Source organism: Megalops cyprinoides, chromosome 1 (genome assembly GCF_013368585.1).
Source record: "Megalops cyprinoides isolate fMegCyp1 chromosome 1, fMegCyp1.pri, whole genome shotgun sequence".
NCBI classification, from domain to species: Eukaryota; Metazoa; Chordata; class Actinopteri; order Elopiformes; family Megalopidae; genus Megalops; species Megalops cyprinoides.
Genome location: NC_050583.1, coordinates 4,788,254 through 4,799,921, shown reverse-complemented (window position 1 = coordinate 4,799,921; position 11,668 = coordinate 4,788,254). Strand labels below are relative to the sequence as shown.

At 44.3% G+C, this 11,668-nt stretch overlaps 1 protein-coding gene across 1 annotated transcript; it reads right to left on the bottom strand.

Annotated features, from left to right (window-relative positions):
* Positions 1-2,502: 2,502 nt before the first annotated feature.
* Positions 2,503-4,937, bottom strand: LOC118792447. Its single transcript, XM_036550304.1, has 3 exons — positions 4,521-4,937; positions 3,657-3,690; positions 2,503-3,232 (listed from the first exon to the last, which is right to left on the bottom strand). The coding sequence occupies exons 1-3, from the start codon at positions 4,749-4,751 to the stop codon at positions 2,748-2,750; spliced, it is 750 nt and encodes a 249-aa protein (XP_036406197.1). The 5' UTR covers positions 4,752-4,937; the 3' UTR covers positions 2,503-2,747.
* Positions 4,938-11,668: the final 6,731 nt, after the last annotated feature.

Genomic DNA, 11,668 nt, shown 5'->3' with positions numbered 1-11,668 from the left:
GGTAACTGCAGGGGTAGACACAGGTGGGAGGGGTTCAGAAGAAAGGGGAATCGAGGAAGAGGTGAAGCAGTGATCGGAGGAGGGGGAGGGGGGTGCCGGTACCCATGGATATAGTGAATATTGTACAGTTAAGATGTAAACCAGTGGTCTGAATAATGTGACTTGCTGGCTCTTTCAGGGGGGCTTCAGTTTGGCCTTGTCAGTGAGACATGAGCCAGGAGGAAAACATCCTCACATGATCCTCCTCCACACAGACCCACTGCGTCTTACTCACCCCTTTTCCTGCATTCATCCAACACGATCATGTTTTACCAGTCTGTTGCTCAGTCTGATGAGCTGGAAGCTATTTTTACTCCGCAGTTACGACTCAATAACCAACAGTCGACGCAAGCCAAACACGCCTCCTTGTGCTTGCGCAGCGAGATTAAATCGCTGCCTGGACCTGCGCCCAACTCTCGGCTCACCGTGGAAGGATTTCCTGTTGGATCACATCAGAGCGGCCAGCGCAAGCTTTAGTACGGGATACCTGACAAAACACGACAAAGAGAGGAGGTGAAATGAGTTCATCGCAGAGATCTTTACACTCCAGGTAATCCAAAAGTGGCCGTCCTCTTTTGGGACGACAAGATTTGTGCTGTACAGGCAAGAAGGTATATAAGCCCCCTGCAATTAGACATGCAGTGGGTAACACATACAAACAAATGTATCAAATGTCTCCTTTTCATGCTGACGAGGCCAGTCGTGTGCAATGACAGTGGACTAAACACTAGAAGTAGCGCGTAGAATTCTAGTGCTTTAAACAAATTTTAAATTCATTTAAATACACTATTAGTAGCATAGATGCAACTACAGCGTTAATACTGCTGGAATTATTCTTATTTTCATATTCCTACAACTATTTCCATTGTTACTATTCTCACTACTACTTCTACCTCTTAGCAAGAAGAACAACAACATATATAAATGTTTCCATTTGTTTTTAACTTCTATCTGTAAGCCAGAATGTCCATAATAGTACAGCACATTTAAGCAGTCCTCCATAACAATGTGCAGCTTCACAATAACCAGATAGAACACCAAAGGTAACTCGGTCTTGTAGACTAGCCCAGCACAGGATAGCTCAGTATAACCGATTCTTGATAGGTTTTTTTTTCTTTTTAGCTTTTTATTATTTGTTGAAAACAGTAAAATCCATCATAGTATTATGAAAAAAAGGAAAATCTAGCAACGACCTAATTTTTCCCAACACAAATATTGTCTTCAACACCTTTGTGGAAGTTAGCAGAGAAAGTGAACTGGTGGTGTGAGTATGGGAGTGGGATTGTACACGTGCTGCAGCTATTCCGGGCAGGTTAGGCTCGCTGGAGATCGTCTGTCTCCCACTCCTCGCCCTCCCCAGCTACACTGCCTGCTGAGCCACACTGCTGCTCTCAGATACGAGGCTTTTTTTTTTTTTTTTTTTAGCTTGCAGACGTGATTCAGTGAGCGAATCACCTGAGTCAGCCCCAGTTTTTGAGCAGCGTGGTGAAAGCTGTGGGGACGCCTGCCATCTTTTCTTCTGAGCTTGTAAACAGCAACCGCTGATGACATCAGCAGCCGTAGCGTGGGCCGGGCGCAATGCGAAAGCTTCAGACTGCTTTTGAACTCAGTTATCTGCACAAGTATGTAAATCGCAGCACTACCGCTGCTACTAGCACTGCTACTAGCGCTGTTACTAGCGCTGTTACGGGTGCAACCATTACCACTGCCTACACATGTTCTATAACTGCAGCTGCTTCTGCAGCTTTAATATTTTAGATGTTTTTGTTTATTTTAAAATGATAAAAACACAAAATGTTTGAACTTGCATTCAAATTGTTTGGCAATGAGTTTAAACAAATATAGTTTTGGTTTTGAGTTGAAGGGATGTGGGGCTGAACGCTAAATGACAATGATGTGATTTAATGTAACGCTGTTATAGAAAGAACACTGACACCGCAGTGACATCTGTTGGGATTCGGATTTATTTCTCAGTTCACATTCAACAGAGGAAATTTTCCTCTTTTCTCCACTCCCTTGTACAGTGGGTTATCCACAAAAGGATATTAACATTAGAGGGAACAACATTATCAGATACACTGGTATTTTTCAAATATTTATGTGTGTATGTACATCAGACTGTATAAATATTTTTTTTCCAAAATCCAACACATGTGCAGCCTCTCTGTAGGTCTGTGAGAGAGTCGGTGGGCACGTATTTGTAATTCCAGCTTTGCATGCAGAGACCCATAAACATAAAACAACCTACAGATGATAAGGCTTTTGTCTTTAAAACGTAATCAAACAAAGTGCCTATGCAAAATGATGCGGTAGTGCTGTCTACATTGAACATAAATACACATAAATACAATATCAAAAATATTTGCATATTATATATATATAAATATCTCCTTTTGTACACAATTCTTTGTAAAATCAGTATAGAAAACAAGGACATAAATAGTGATTAAATACAGTATGAATTGACACCACCTCCACTGGGTGTCCAGTCTATACTCCTACATAGGCAGAAACGTCCTGAGTGTCAAAATGTGCAAATCAAGTGATCAAGCTCCAGCACCGTGGGAATGACAGAGAGAGAGAGAGAGAGAGAGAGAGCGCGAGAGAGAGCTCTGCTCTTTCATCTTGCAGTCAGACAGGATTGTCTGTCTGTCTGTCTGTCTCTCTGTTTGTTGCCCGGTTCCCCATCTGTCTGTTCCCGCGTCCGTTTATCTGTCTTTGCATCTGTCCCCGCTGGCGGCCGTCCTGCTCCCGTCTGCCTGCGGCTGGTCCTGACCCAACCCGTCCACCAGGAAGATCCCGAACCCGGAGTCCAGCTCCAGCTTCCAGTGATTGAGCTCTCCCTCCAGCTCCATGCGGGCGGACAGCCTGTCCGCACCCTTCAGCTGCACCACGCCAAAGCACTGCTGGCTGTGAGGGGCCAGGGAGCCCTGGGCCAGCTCCACCCGGCACCGCAGCACCTCCTTCCCCTGCCCCGCCTCAGCCTCCTCCGTCGCCAGGAACCGCATGGTCACCACGCCTCCGGAGCAGCTGGCGGTGCACATCAGCTGCACATTCGTGTACAGGAAGTAGCTGCCCGTCCGCTGCACCTCCAGGGCGTTGGCGGCCCTCCTGAAGGTGTAGGCGGCCCCGACGGTGGTCCCGGTGCCGTACGCCTTGGGAGCCCATTTCATCGTGCCATTACTCAGTTGGCCTGCAGGGGGAGACAGAGACAGTCAGGGACGCATTTTATTAGGACGATCGTACCGCAGTCAAAAAGGCGGTGAAAGCGGATGGGGCTTTGTTTGCAATGAAAGGAGCTCGTGTCGGGAAAAACTGTGAGGCGTTAAACTTGTTGCTCAAAATGATGAGAGGAACCGTGATTGCTTCACCAAAATAAGGACTTCCCGCTACAGCGGTAACACAGTTACGACTCCCCTGATACTTTACGTTTACGGCCTCGCATTGTGCGCATAACACGCTGGCGACGACCCTCTTGTGGTATACAGGCTAATCACTATGTTAAGACTCTCTAACTTTGTGTAGTATCAAATTGAGAAGTTTTGTTTGTGAGAAAGCATTTATCTCAGTTTCATTTTAGGCTTTAGGATTCTAATCAGTAAAAAGTTGTGACTTACTTCGGATGGCGCCCAAATAAGCAGCACTCAGCATCTGCAGAAGGAGAAAGAAAACAGACACATCATCAGATATATACAGAAATATATGCTGTATTCTCCTCGTTTCCTGGAAATCCGCATGATCGCAAGAGTACAATCATTTCAGTTCAGAAATTTCCCACTCAAATTAATACAGTGGGAGTTGCGCAGCGCATGATCGGAATTTTAATAACAGATAACGTTACCTATCTGGATGCGAATCACGGGATCGCTTATCCCCCTGCCTCACCCTCAACCCTGAGCGGGTTCTCTACGTCTCAGCTCGGACCGAACAGTCCGCCCATAACCTCACATCTCAGCGCAGTACCAATTTAACCGTATCCAAACTATGTACTAAAGAATTGTCCATTCTTTAGTACATAGTTTTAGATGAGCATTCAGCCCAACAAGTAACTTTAATACAATCGCTATATACAATTACAGCTTATAGTTTTAACGATTTAATTTCATAATTAGTCTGAAATTACTCATAAGAAGGCACTAATAAAGAGCGACTGTATGCATGCCCACACGTCCTGCATACAGGGCACATACAAGTAATCTAGCCGTTTATGTGTAATGAAGTAGGTGGATAAAATTAAATATTCTCATTCAGTAGTATTACAGTTAATCACAAATGATTATGAAATCAGTTATCTGAATATAATAGGAAAGGAACAAAGACCTTTAACGACATTAAAGAGCTTTATAGCTCTTTATAGCTCTTTGTAGAGATTTATAACTGCTTTATAGATATTTTACTCATACCCGGAGTTCTGTGTTGGGAGGACTGATTTTATTGCCAACGAAATAAAGGGTGTGATCGAAAATTAAATTAAATTCTACCTGTTTTTCGAAGGCACGGATCGCTGCGAATTGCGGTCCCTTCGGTTCTCCGACGGGAGCAGGCGTAGGCGCTTCTGGTAGCCCCTTTCTTATCTGATTGATATACAACGCTGCCGCGGTTGCGGTGCCCAAGAGCAGAAGAAAGAGCGATGCTACGGAGGCGACTAGACATGCATCTAGACACCTGCACCGCTGCTTCGGCTGCAGAGATTCCGGGTCCGTCGCTGCCATACCGAGACACCCAAAAGTGAACCACAAGCGCGTTGAAAGTTACCCGGCGAAGTCCAACAGAAGTTTCTGCGGTGCTAATGTCCAGTAGCAGCTCTTCCAGGCTCGGCTGGGTTTAGGTCCAAAATGTATGTCTAAATAGGTATGTCACCAACTGGAGAGACAATACTCAGCTCCGGTCTCACGCGAATTCGTCTACTGTTGTAAAATGAGACTGGAGCAGCCATGAGCTGTATTTATGCATGAGTTACGCAAGTTCGAGAGAGGAAAGAGGAAGTAACAACTCTCTCCCCCCCTCTCCCGTCTGCGACAAAGAGCCATGATACAAATGCGGAGAGAAAAAAGATTTTCCGTTCTCTCGTTCTTGCACAAGCAGCCAGCGCGACACAAGGTGGAAAAGGGGAGGTTAAAGTTATGACGGGAGGGGGAAAGAGGTCATGAGAGGAAGATGTAGCAGCTGGGAAACCAGAACGCAAATTTTCCTCACCTCGGGTTTCACATAATGTGTATTTACTTATTTATTTATCTATTTATTGAGGGTGTATTTTGGGCTGTGACAGCGACAGATGTACTCCCCTGTCCTCCAAATGAAGAGAGAAAAAATCAGAAGACGACAAAAGGATAAGAAAAATCAGAAGACGGCAAAAGGATGACAAGATTAAAGTGAATGAGGAGGAAAAGGCAAAGATACAACATCGATGTCAGTAATCTTAATAAAAATAAAAAAGAGATTAATTTATGATGTCTACTCTTAGCATAGTGATGCACTTACTTGTAAGTCGCTCTGGGTAAGAGCGTCTGCTAAATGATCTAATGTAATGTAACTTCTAAAGGGCACTAATCTTTCTATCAACAATTATTTACTTAATACAAAAAGGTTTAATTCTTCATGGAGTCTTGGGTGCTGTAACCCAAGCAAGAGTAATTATCCTCCTAGTTGTTGTAACAGGCTGAGCTAGTGTAGTTATCCTCCTAGTTGTTGTAACAGGCTGAGCTAGTTTAGTTATCCTCCTAGTTGTTGTAACAGGCTGAGCTAGTTTAGTTATCCTCTTGGGTGCTGTAACAGGCTCAGCTGGTGTAATTATAGAGTCTCAGGCACTGTAACAAGCCCAGTCAGTGTCATTTTAAAAAGAGGCCTTTTTATGGTGTAGATGGCACTGAAAGTGACATTAAATGTGTGGCTGCGTGTTTTTTGTTTTTTTTTTGGGGGGGGGGGTGTATGTCTGTATGTTCGTACATGACAGCACTTTCTCTGACTGTGTGTCCCTCTGGGTGTTACTGCATGTGTTTACACATATTTGCAGCTGTGAGTGTGAACATGCATGTGCCAGTGTGTGTTGGTCTGCACAGAAATGCACGTGTGTCTGTGTGTATTTCGTGGGTAAATACATTACCATTCAAAAGTCTGGACACACCTGATTAAGATAATGGGAAACATGCATTCAAAGACATTTTGATCTAAAGACTTATGCTATCATGATTGAAATGTGTTGCTTAGCCAAATATAAACAGTGATGTTATTGCCTATGTATGAATTTGTTTCAAAAAAATATATTTTTTAATTAAATATTTTTAGGCTACTTTGAAGGACCTTAATTATAAGATTTCGTTTTGACTTGTTTAATGCTTTTTTGGTCACTGCATAATTCCATTTGTGATATTTCATGGTTTTGGTGTCTTTAGTACTATTTGAAAATGTGGAAAAATAGTAGAAATAAATAACAAAAGTTGACTGGCACTGTTAGTGTGAGATGACGTCAGCTGTCAGGTGGGTGTGTCAGGAAAGTCCACATCTCTCCCTTTTAGCAGCAGGGATTGGTTGGTGTTAATGGGATGTGTGATGTAATTTGATATGGATGAGAACTGTAGGGGAAAGTCCCAGGGAATGAGAAAGACCACCTTCTGAGGTATGTCTGTCAGGTGAAGTCCTGTAAAGTGCGGTACGATCTCCCGACCCAGAGACTCTTCAACTCTGCGGAAGGTGCACTGACCAGTAGGTAGCGCTGTTCTTTGCCAGCAATTGCCCAACAGAGCCCATTAACAACAGAATCTATGGGTGTATTGGAATGAGTAACATGATATAACATCATGAGTTGCCCCTGGATACAAGACAGCGAGAAACATTAAGGTAAAGATCATATACACACCTTATCTAGTGGGAAGTCGCAGAGTTTATTTTGTCAACCCATCGGCTGCATGATTTCTGGGGTGATTTATGTTATGAAGCTTATGCAACAGCAGCAGCAGCAGCCGCAGAAGCAGCAGCAGCACCCTACCTGAGATCTATAACCTTCCGGTTGGCAGGGTAGTAGGCGGAGTTGAGACTCTGCCTGAGGGTAGGTCCATATGACTCCTCCACGCGAGCAGGATGCTCTCTCTTTCACCCTATTGCCAGCCAGGGGCATCAGTTTGACAATACATGAGGTGACAGCTGCCCTCTAAATTGAGATAAAGTAGTCAGAGCAATCAAAAGCAGCAGGCGATTCACCTGCTCAGCCAACAAGCAGCAGGGCCCTGTAATTGAATTTCAGGTTTGCGTGGTCGGATTGCGATCAGTTTATACCTCCTGAATGAATGTCCTGTACTGACACATGACCGCTCTTACTGAAAACAGCAGCTAGGTGTCACAGTTTTTTTTTTTTTAAGGAACTCTGTCATGTGACTTCCTCGTCTTCCTCACCTGCTGATGACACTATCGTTTCTTTCGTTGTTACTTCCACAGGTAATTCTTCTGAATAAGAGCAGCCTGGTATTGCTCGCTTTCCCCAGCGTTGCGGCGTGCGCCTCAGGGATTGCAGGGATCCCATTGGACGAATTTTCACGATGCATCGGACCAGTGCTGTTAGGTTTTATAGAAGGGTTGAGGTGGGGCCAGTATTCACGTCTCCAGCCCAGTCATTTATTTTGTGTGACGTCATTCGCACGCGTTTTTTAAACTGTGCTAAATCTGGAGTCAATGCTGAGTCCCCCCCCCCCCTCATGGCCTGTGCTGCAGGGATATTTCGCTGAGTGTATCAATCTTGTCAGAAGCGGGTGCAGATAATTAGCGAGATGAAGGCTCAAGCAGGCCCGGGCTCCTCTCTTCTCTGCACCAGTGGCTGTTGGATCAGAAGGGGGAGTGGCTTTGTGGCTTACTGGTTCACCTGAGCTTGGTTACAGAGACAGCAGTGAACCCAGACCCCCCCCCCCCCCCCCCCAAATCCGCCAAGCGTGGGCACATGGTGGGGGACCGCAGTGGTCCCCTGGGGGAAATCAGGGCGCTGAATCGCCCACTCAAGACATTTCCACTGGTGGAATCTCCTGTGGCAATTCCCAGAGAGAAAATCTGAAAAACGGGAAGTGGTGCAGCGGAGATTTAAAAAAAAAAAGAAGTGACTGCATGTGTGAGCTAAGGTCAGAGAGAGAGAGAGAGAGAGAGAGAGAGAGAGAGGGAGAGAGAGTCTGTGTGTGGATTTCTGTGTCAGAGAGAGAGAGAGAGAGAGAGAGAGTCTGTGTGTGGATTTCTGTGTCAGAGAGAGAGAGAGAGAGAGAGAGAGAGAGAGAGTCTGTGTGTGGATTTCTGTGTCAGAGAGAGAGAGAGAGAGTCTGTGTGTGTGTGTTTCTCTATCAGAGAGAGAGAGAGATAGTCTGTGTGCATGTGCTTCTGTGTGTCTGAGAGAGTGTGTGAGAGTGTATATTATACATTGTGTTTTATTTTTAATGTCACATATATCATGCTTGTATATATTTACAATTATATAATTAATTATTTTAAAATTTACATTTTTATATTTATATCTCTATACTTTATTTTATTTACATATTTACTTTTATCCATTATCTGAAAAATCCTTTTTTAGGAGGTTGATAGTCTTTTTGTATAATTTAATCATATTTACAGTGAATGGTCTGATATGTGGACGATAGTCAGGTATAGGTGTGAAAACAAATTACATATTGCTTAACAGGTAAGCGCATTCAGACTCCTTGTAGCTCGTTTCGGGACTTGAGCAGGTGGCGGAACCTGACCGGTGCCTGGCCTCTCCAAAGGCATCATGGGACTTGTGTCACTTGTAAAGATTTGTGTTCCCACAGCTTAAATGGTAGAGCATGGCACTAGGGACACCAAGGTTGTGGGTTCGATTCCCAGGGAACACACATAAAAACAAAATGAATACCTCCAATGTACTGTACGTCGCTTTGGGTAAAAGCGTCTGCTGAATGAAGAACTGTAACTGTAAAGGGCCCTTTCTGCAGCAGTTGCATCAGAGTTTGTTTACTTCTTCTTGGTGATGCAGGGAAAGACTGGCCCTAAAGACGTGTCACTGATGTGTCACTGCCTGTGTGTGTGTGAGGGAGTGTGTGTATCTGTCTCTGTGAGAGTGAACGAGAGAGACCGCGTGTGGGGGGATTTGGATGACTCTGTGCGTGAGAGAAAGTGTGTGTCTGTGTGTGTGTGTGTGTCACAAAGAGAATAAGAGACAGAGAAAACATGTGTGAGTGAGTGTGTGTGTGTGTGGTTCTGTGTCTGCGTGTTAGAGAGACAGAATGAGAGACAGATGAACCGTGAGTGCATGTGTGTGTGTGAGAGAGGATGTATCTCTGTGTACATACAGTATGACAGAAACTGGGAGGCATAGTGTTTCTGGCTTCCCTTATGAAACTGATACATGCCAGGCCATTTCAGGGAAACTAAAAAATCTTGACATTCTTTATCTCTCCTTTTTTCCCTCTTATTACATCAGTGAACTGGGGGATCATGCGGATCATGTGATATCACCCTCACATGTTATCAGAAATAACTCTTCTCCTTCTTCTTTTGTCTTTTCGCAGAACGAAGGTAGGGATAAAGATGGAAATGTGAGATTGGAGTGTGGAGGGTGGAGTAGAAATGTTTCTCCTCTGAGCACGGATTTGATGCACATTCGCCAAAGCCTAGGCCCATTGAATTCCCAGCAGGAGGAAAAACAGCAGTGTCAAGACGGCACTTTGTATTATTTTCTTTCCCAGCTAGCTCTCTTGCCTGTTATCGAAGTGGCAACTTCACTTCACCACAGTGTAGCGTGTGGACGGGAGTTAAAAAATTTTAAAACATCCCAACGAACACTTTCTGTGAAGCTGTTGAGCTGTTTGGGTGCTTTGTGGTACAGTAAGTGAAGTGAAAGCACCTACATGTGGATCTGTCACCTATAACTTCGAGTCCTGAGGTCTAGCTAACAGAGCATTTTTTTTCCCCTCAACACTATTACTATTACTACTACTACTGGTAAAAATAACACTAACATTAATTCCACGTGTAGTACTAAAACAACAGGAACGTCAAGACATTACAATAACATTACATCTTCTTCAAAGGTATAATACAGAATCAAGACAGATTATAAACAAAGAAATAAGCAAAAAGATAAAAGCAAATAACAGGGCAGATAAATCAAATATTCTTAAGGAACTAAATCTTCTTATCTAACTGGTCTAAAGTAATCTGGTGAAGACATGTCTTTATACAACTTTCTCGTGGCTCTTTATTTAAACCTTGTGAAACTATCCTGTGGCCTTGGCAGTAGTGCAGTGAATTGGTAACAAACGCATGCATCTGTGTGTGTATGTGTGTGTGTGTGTGTGTGTGTGTGTGTGTGTGTGTGTGTGTGTGTGTGTGCGTGTGTGTGTGCGCATGTGTGTGTTGTATGGTGGCTGGTGGTGGTGGTGGGATGTGAGTGTGTGTGTGTGTGTTGTGTGGTGGCTGGTGGTGGTGGTGGGATGTGTGTGTGTGCGTGTGTGTGCATGTGTTATACGGTGGCTGGTGGTGGTATGTGTGTGTGTGTGTGTATGTGTGTTTGTGTGTGTGTGTGTGTGTGTGTGTGTGTGTGTTTGTGTGTGTGTGTGTGTGTGTGAGTGTGTGTGTGTGTGTGTGTGTGTGTGTGTCTGTGTGTGTTGTGTGTGTGTGTGTGTGTGTGTGTGTGGTGGCTGGTGGCGGTGGTGGGATGTGTGTGTGTGCGTGTGTGTGTGTGTTTGAGTGTGTGTGTGTGTGTGTGTGTGTGTGTGTGAGTGTGTGTGTTATATGGTGGCTGGTGGTGGGATGTGTGTGTGTGTGTGTGTTATATGGTGGCTGGTGGTGGGATGTGTGCATGTTTGTGTGTGTGTGTGTGTGTGTGTGTGTATGTGTGTGTGTGTGTTTATGTGTGTGTGTGTGTGTTTGCTCTGACTGGTGGTCAATGTGATTGTGAGACTTGATGTGTCAACACTCCAGCATGTAAGCACCAGACTTGTGAGACACTCCAGCATGTAAGCACCCAAACAGCTGTTTGTAGTTTTCTTTTTATTTGTTTCCAGACAAGCAGGAATTAGTAGGAAGCCACTTACTAATCTGTACTATAAGCCAAGTCTGCTCACGTCACACAGTTACTGTCATCTGCATTTTGGTGCATGTGAGGTGACTATATCGAACAAAAAAAAAGAAATATCCAAGAAATGATTTGCTGTACTGGCTGGATTTTCATTTCCCTTTTTTTGTAGTTTGCATTTGTCTTTTGTAATGTCATGACATCACATGCGTGTCTGAAGGGTGTGGAATGCACATCTTAGACTCATCATTGCCACAGCAGAAAGACAGAGGAATATTCCAAGCCAACAAATTCTATACCTAATGCACTGAATGTACACAGGCTGTCAGGACTGTGCTAAAGTTCAGCTGGTGTCTGCACTGTGCTAATCATTTCAGTGGGCTGCAAGGCGGAACCAGGAAGTCTATAGCCACCCAAGACTTCTAACCCAGTGGGAAAAAGAGAGATGCTGTACAAGTTATATGGGAAAGCATGCACACACACACACACATCTCCACACATACACAGCTGCATACATGTACACACACACACATACACCTGCATATATGCACACCTGCATAGACGTACACACACCCATGTCCGCACGTGCACACACACATC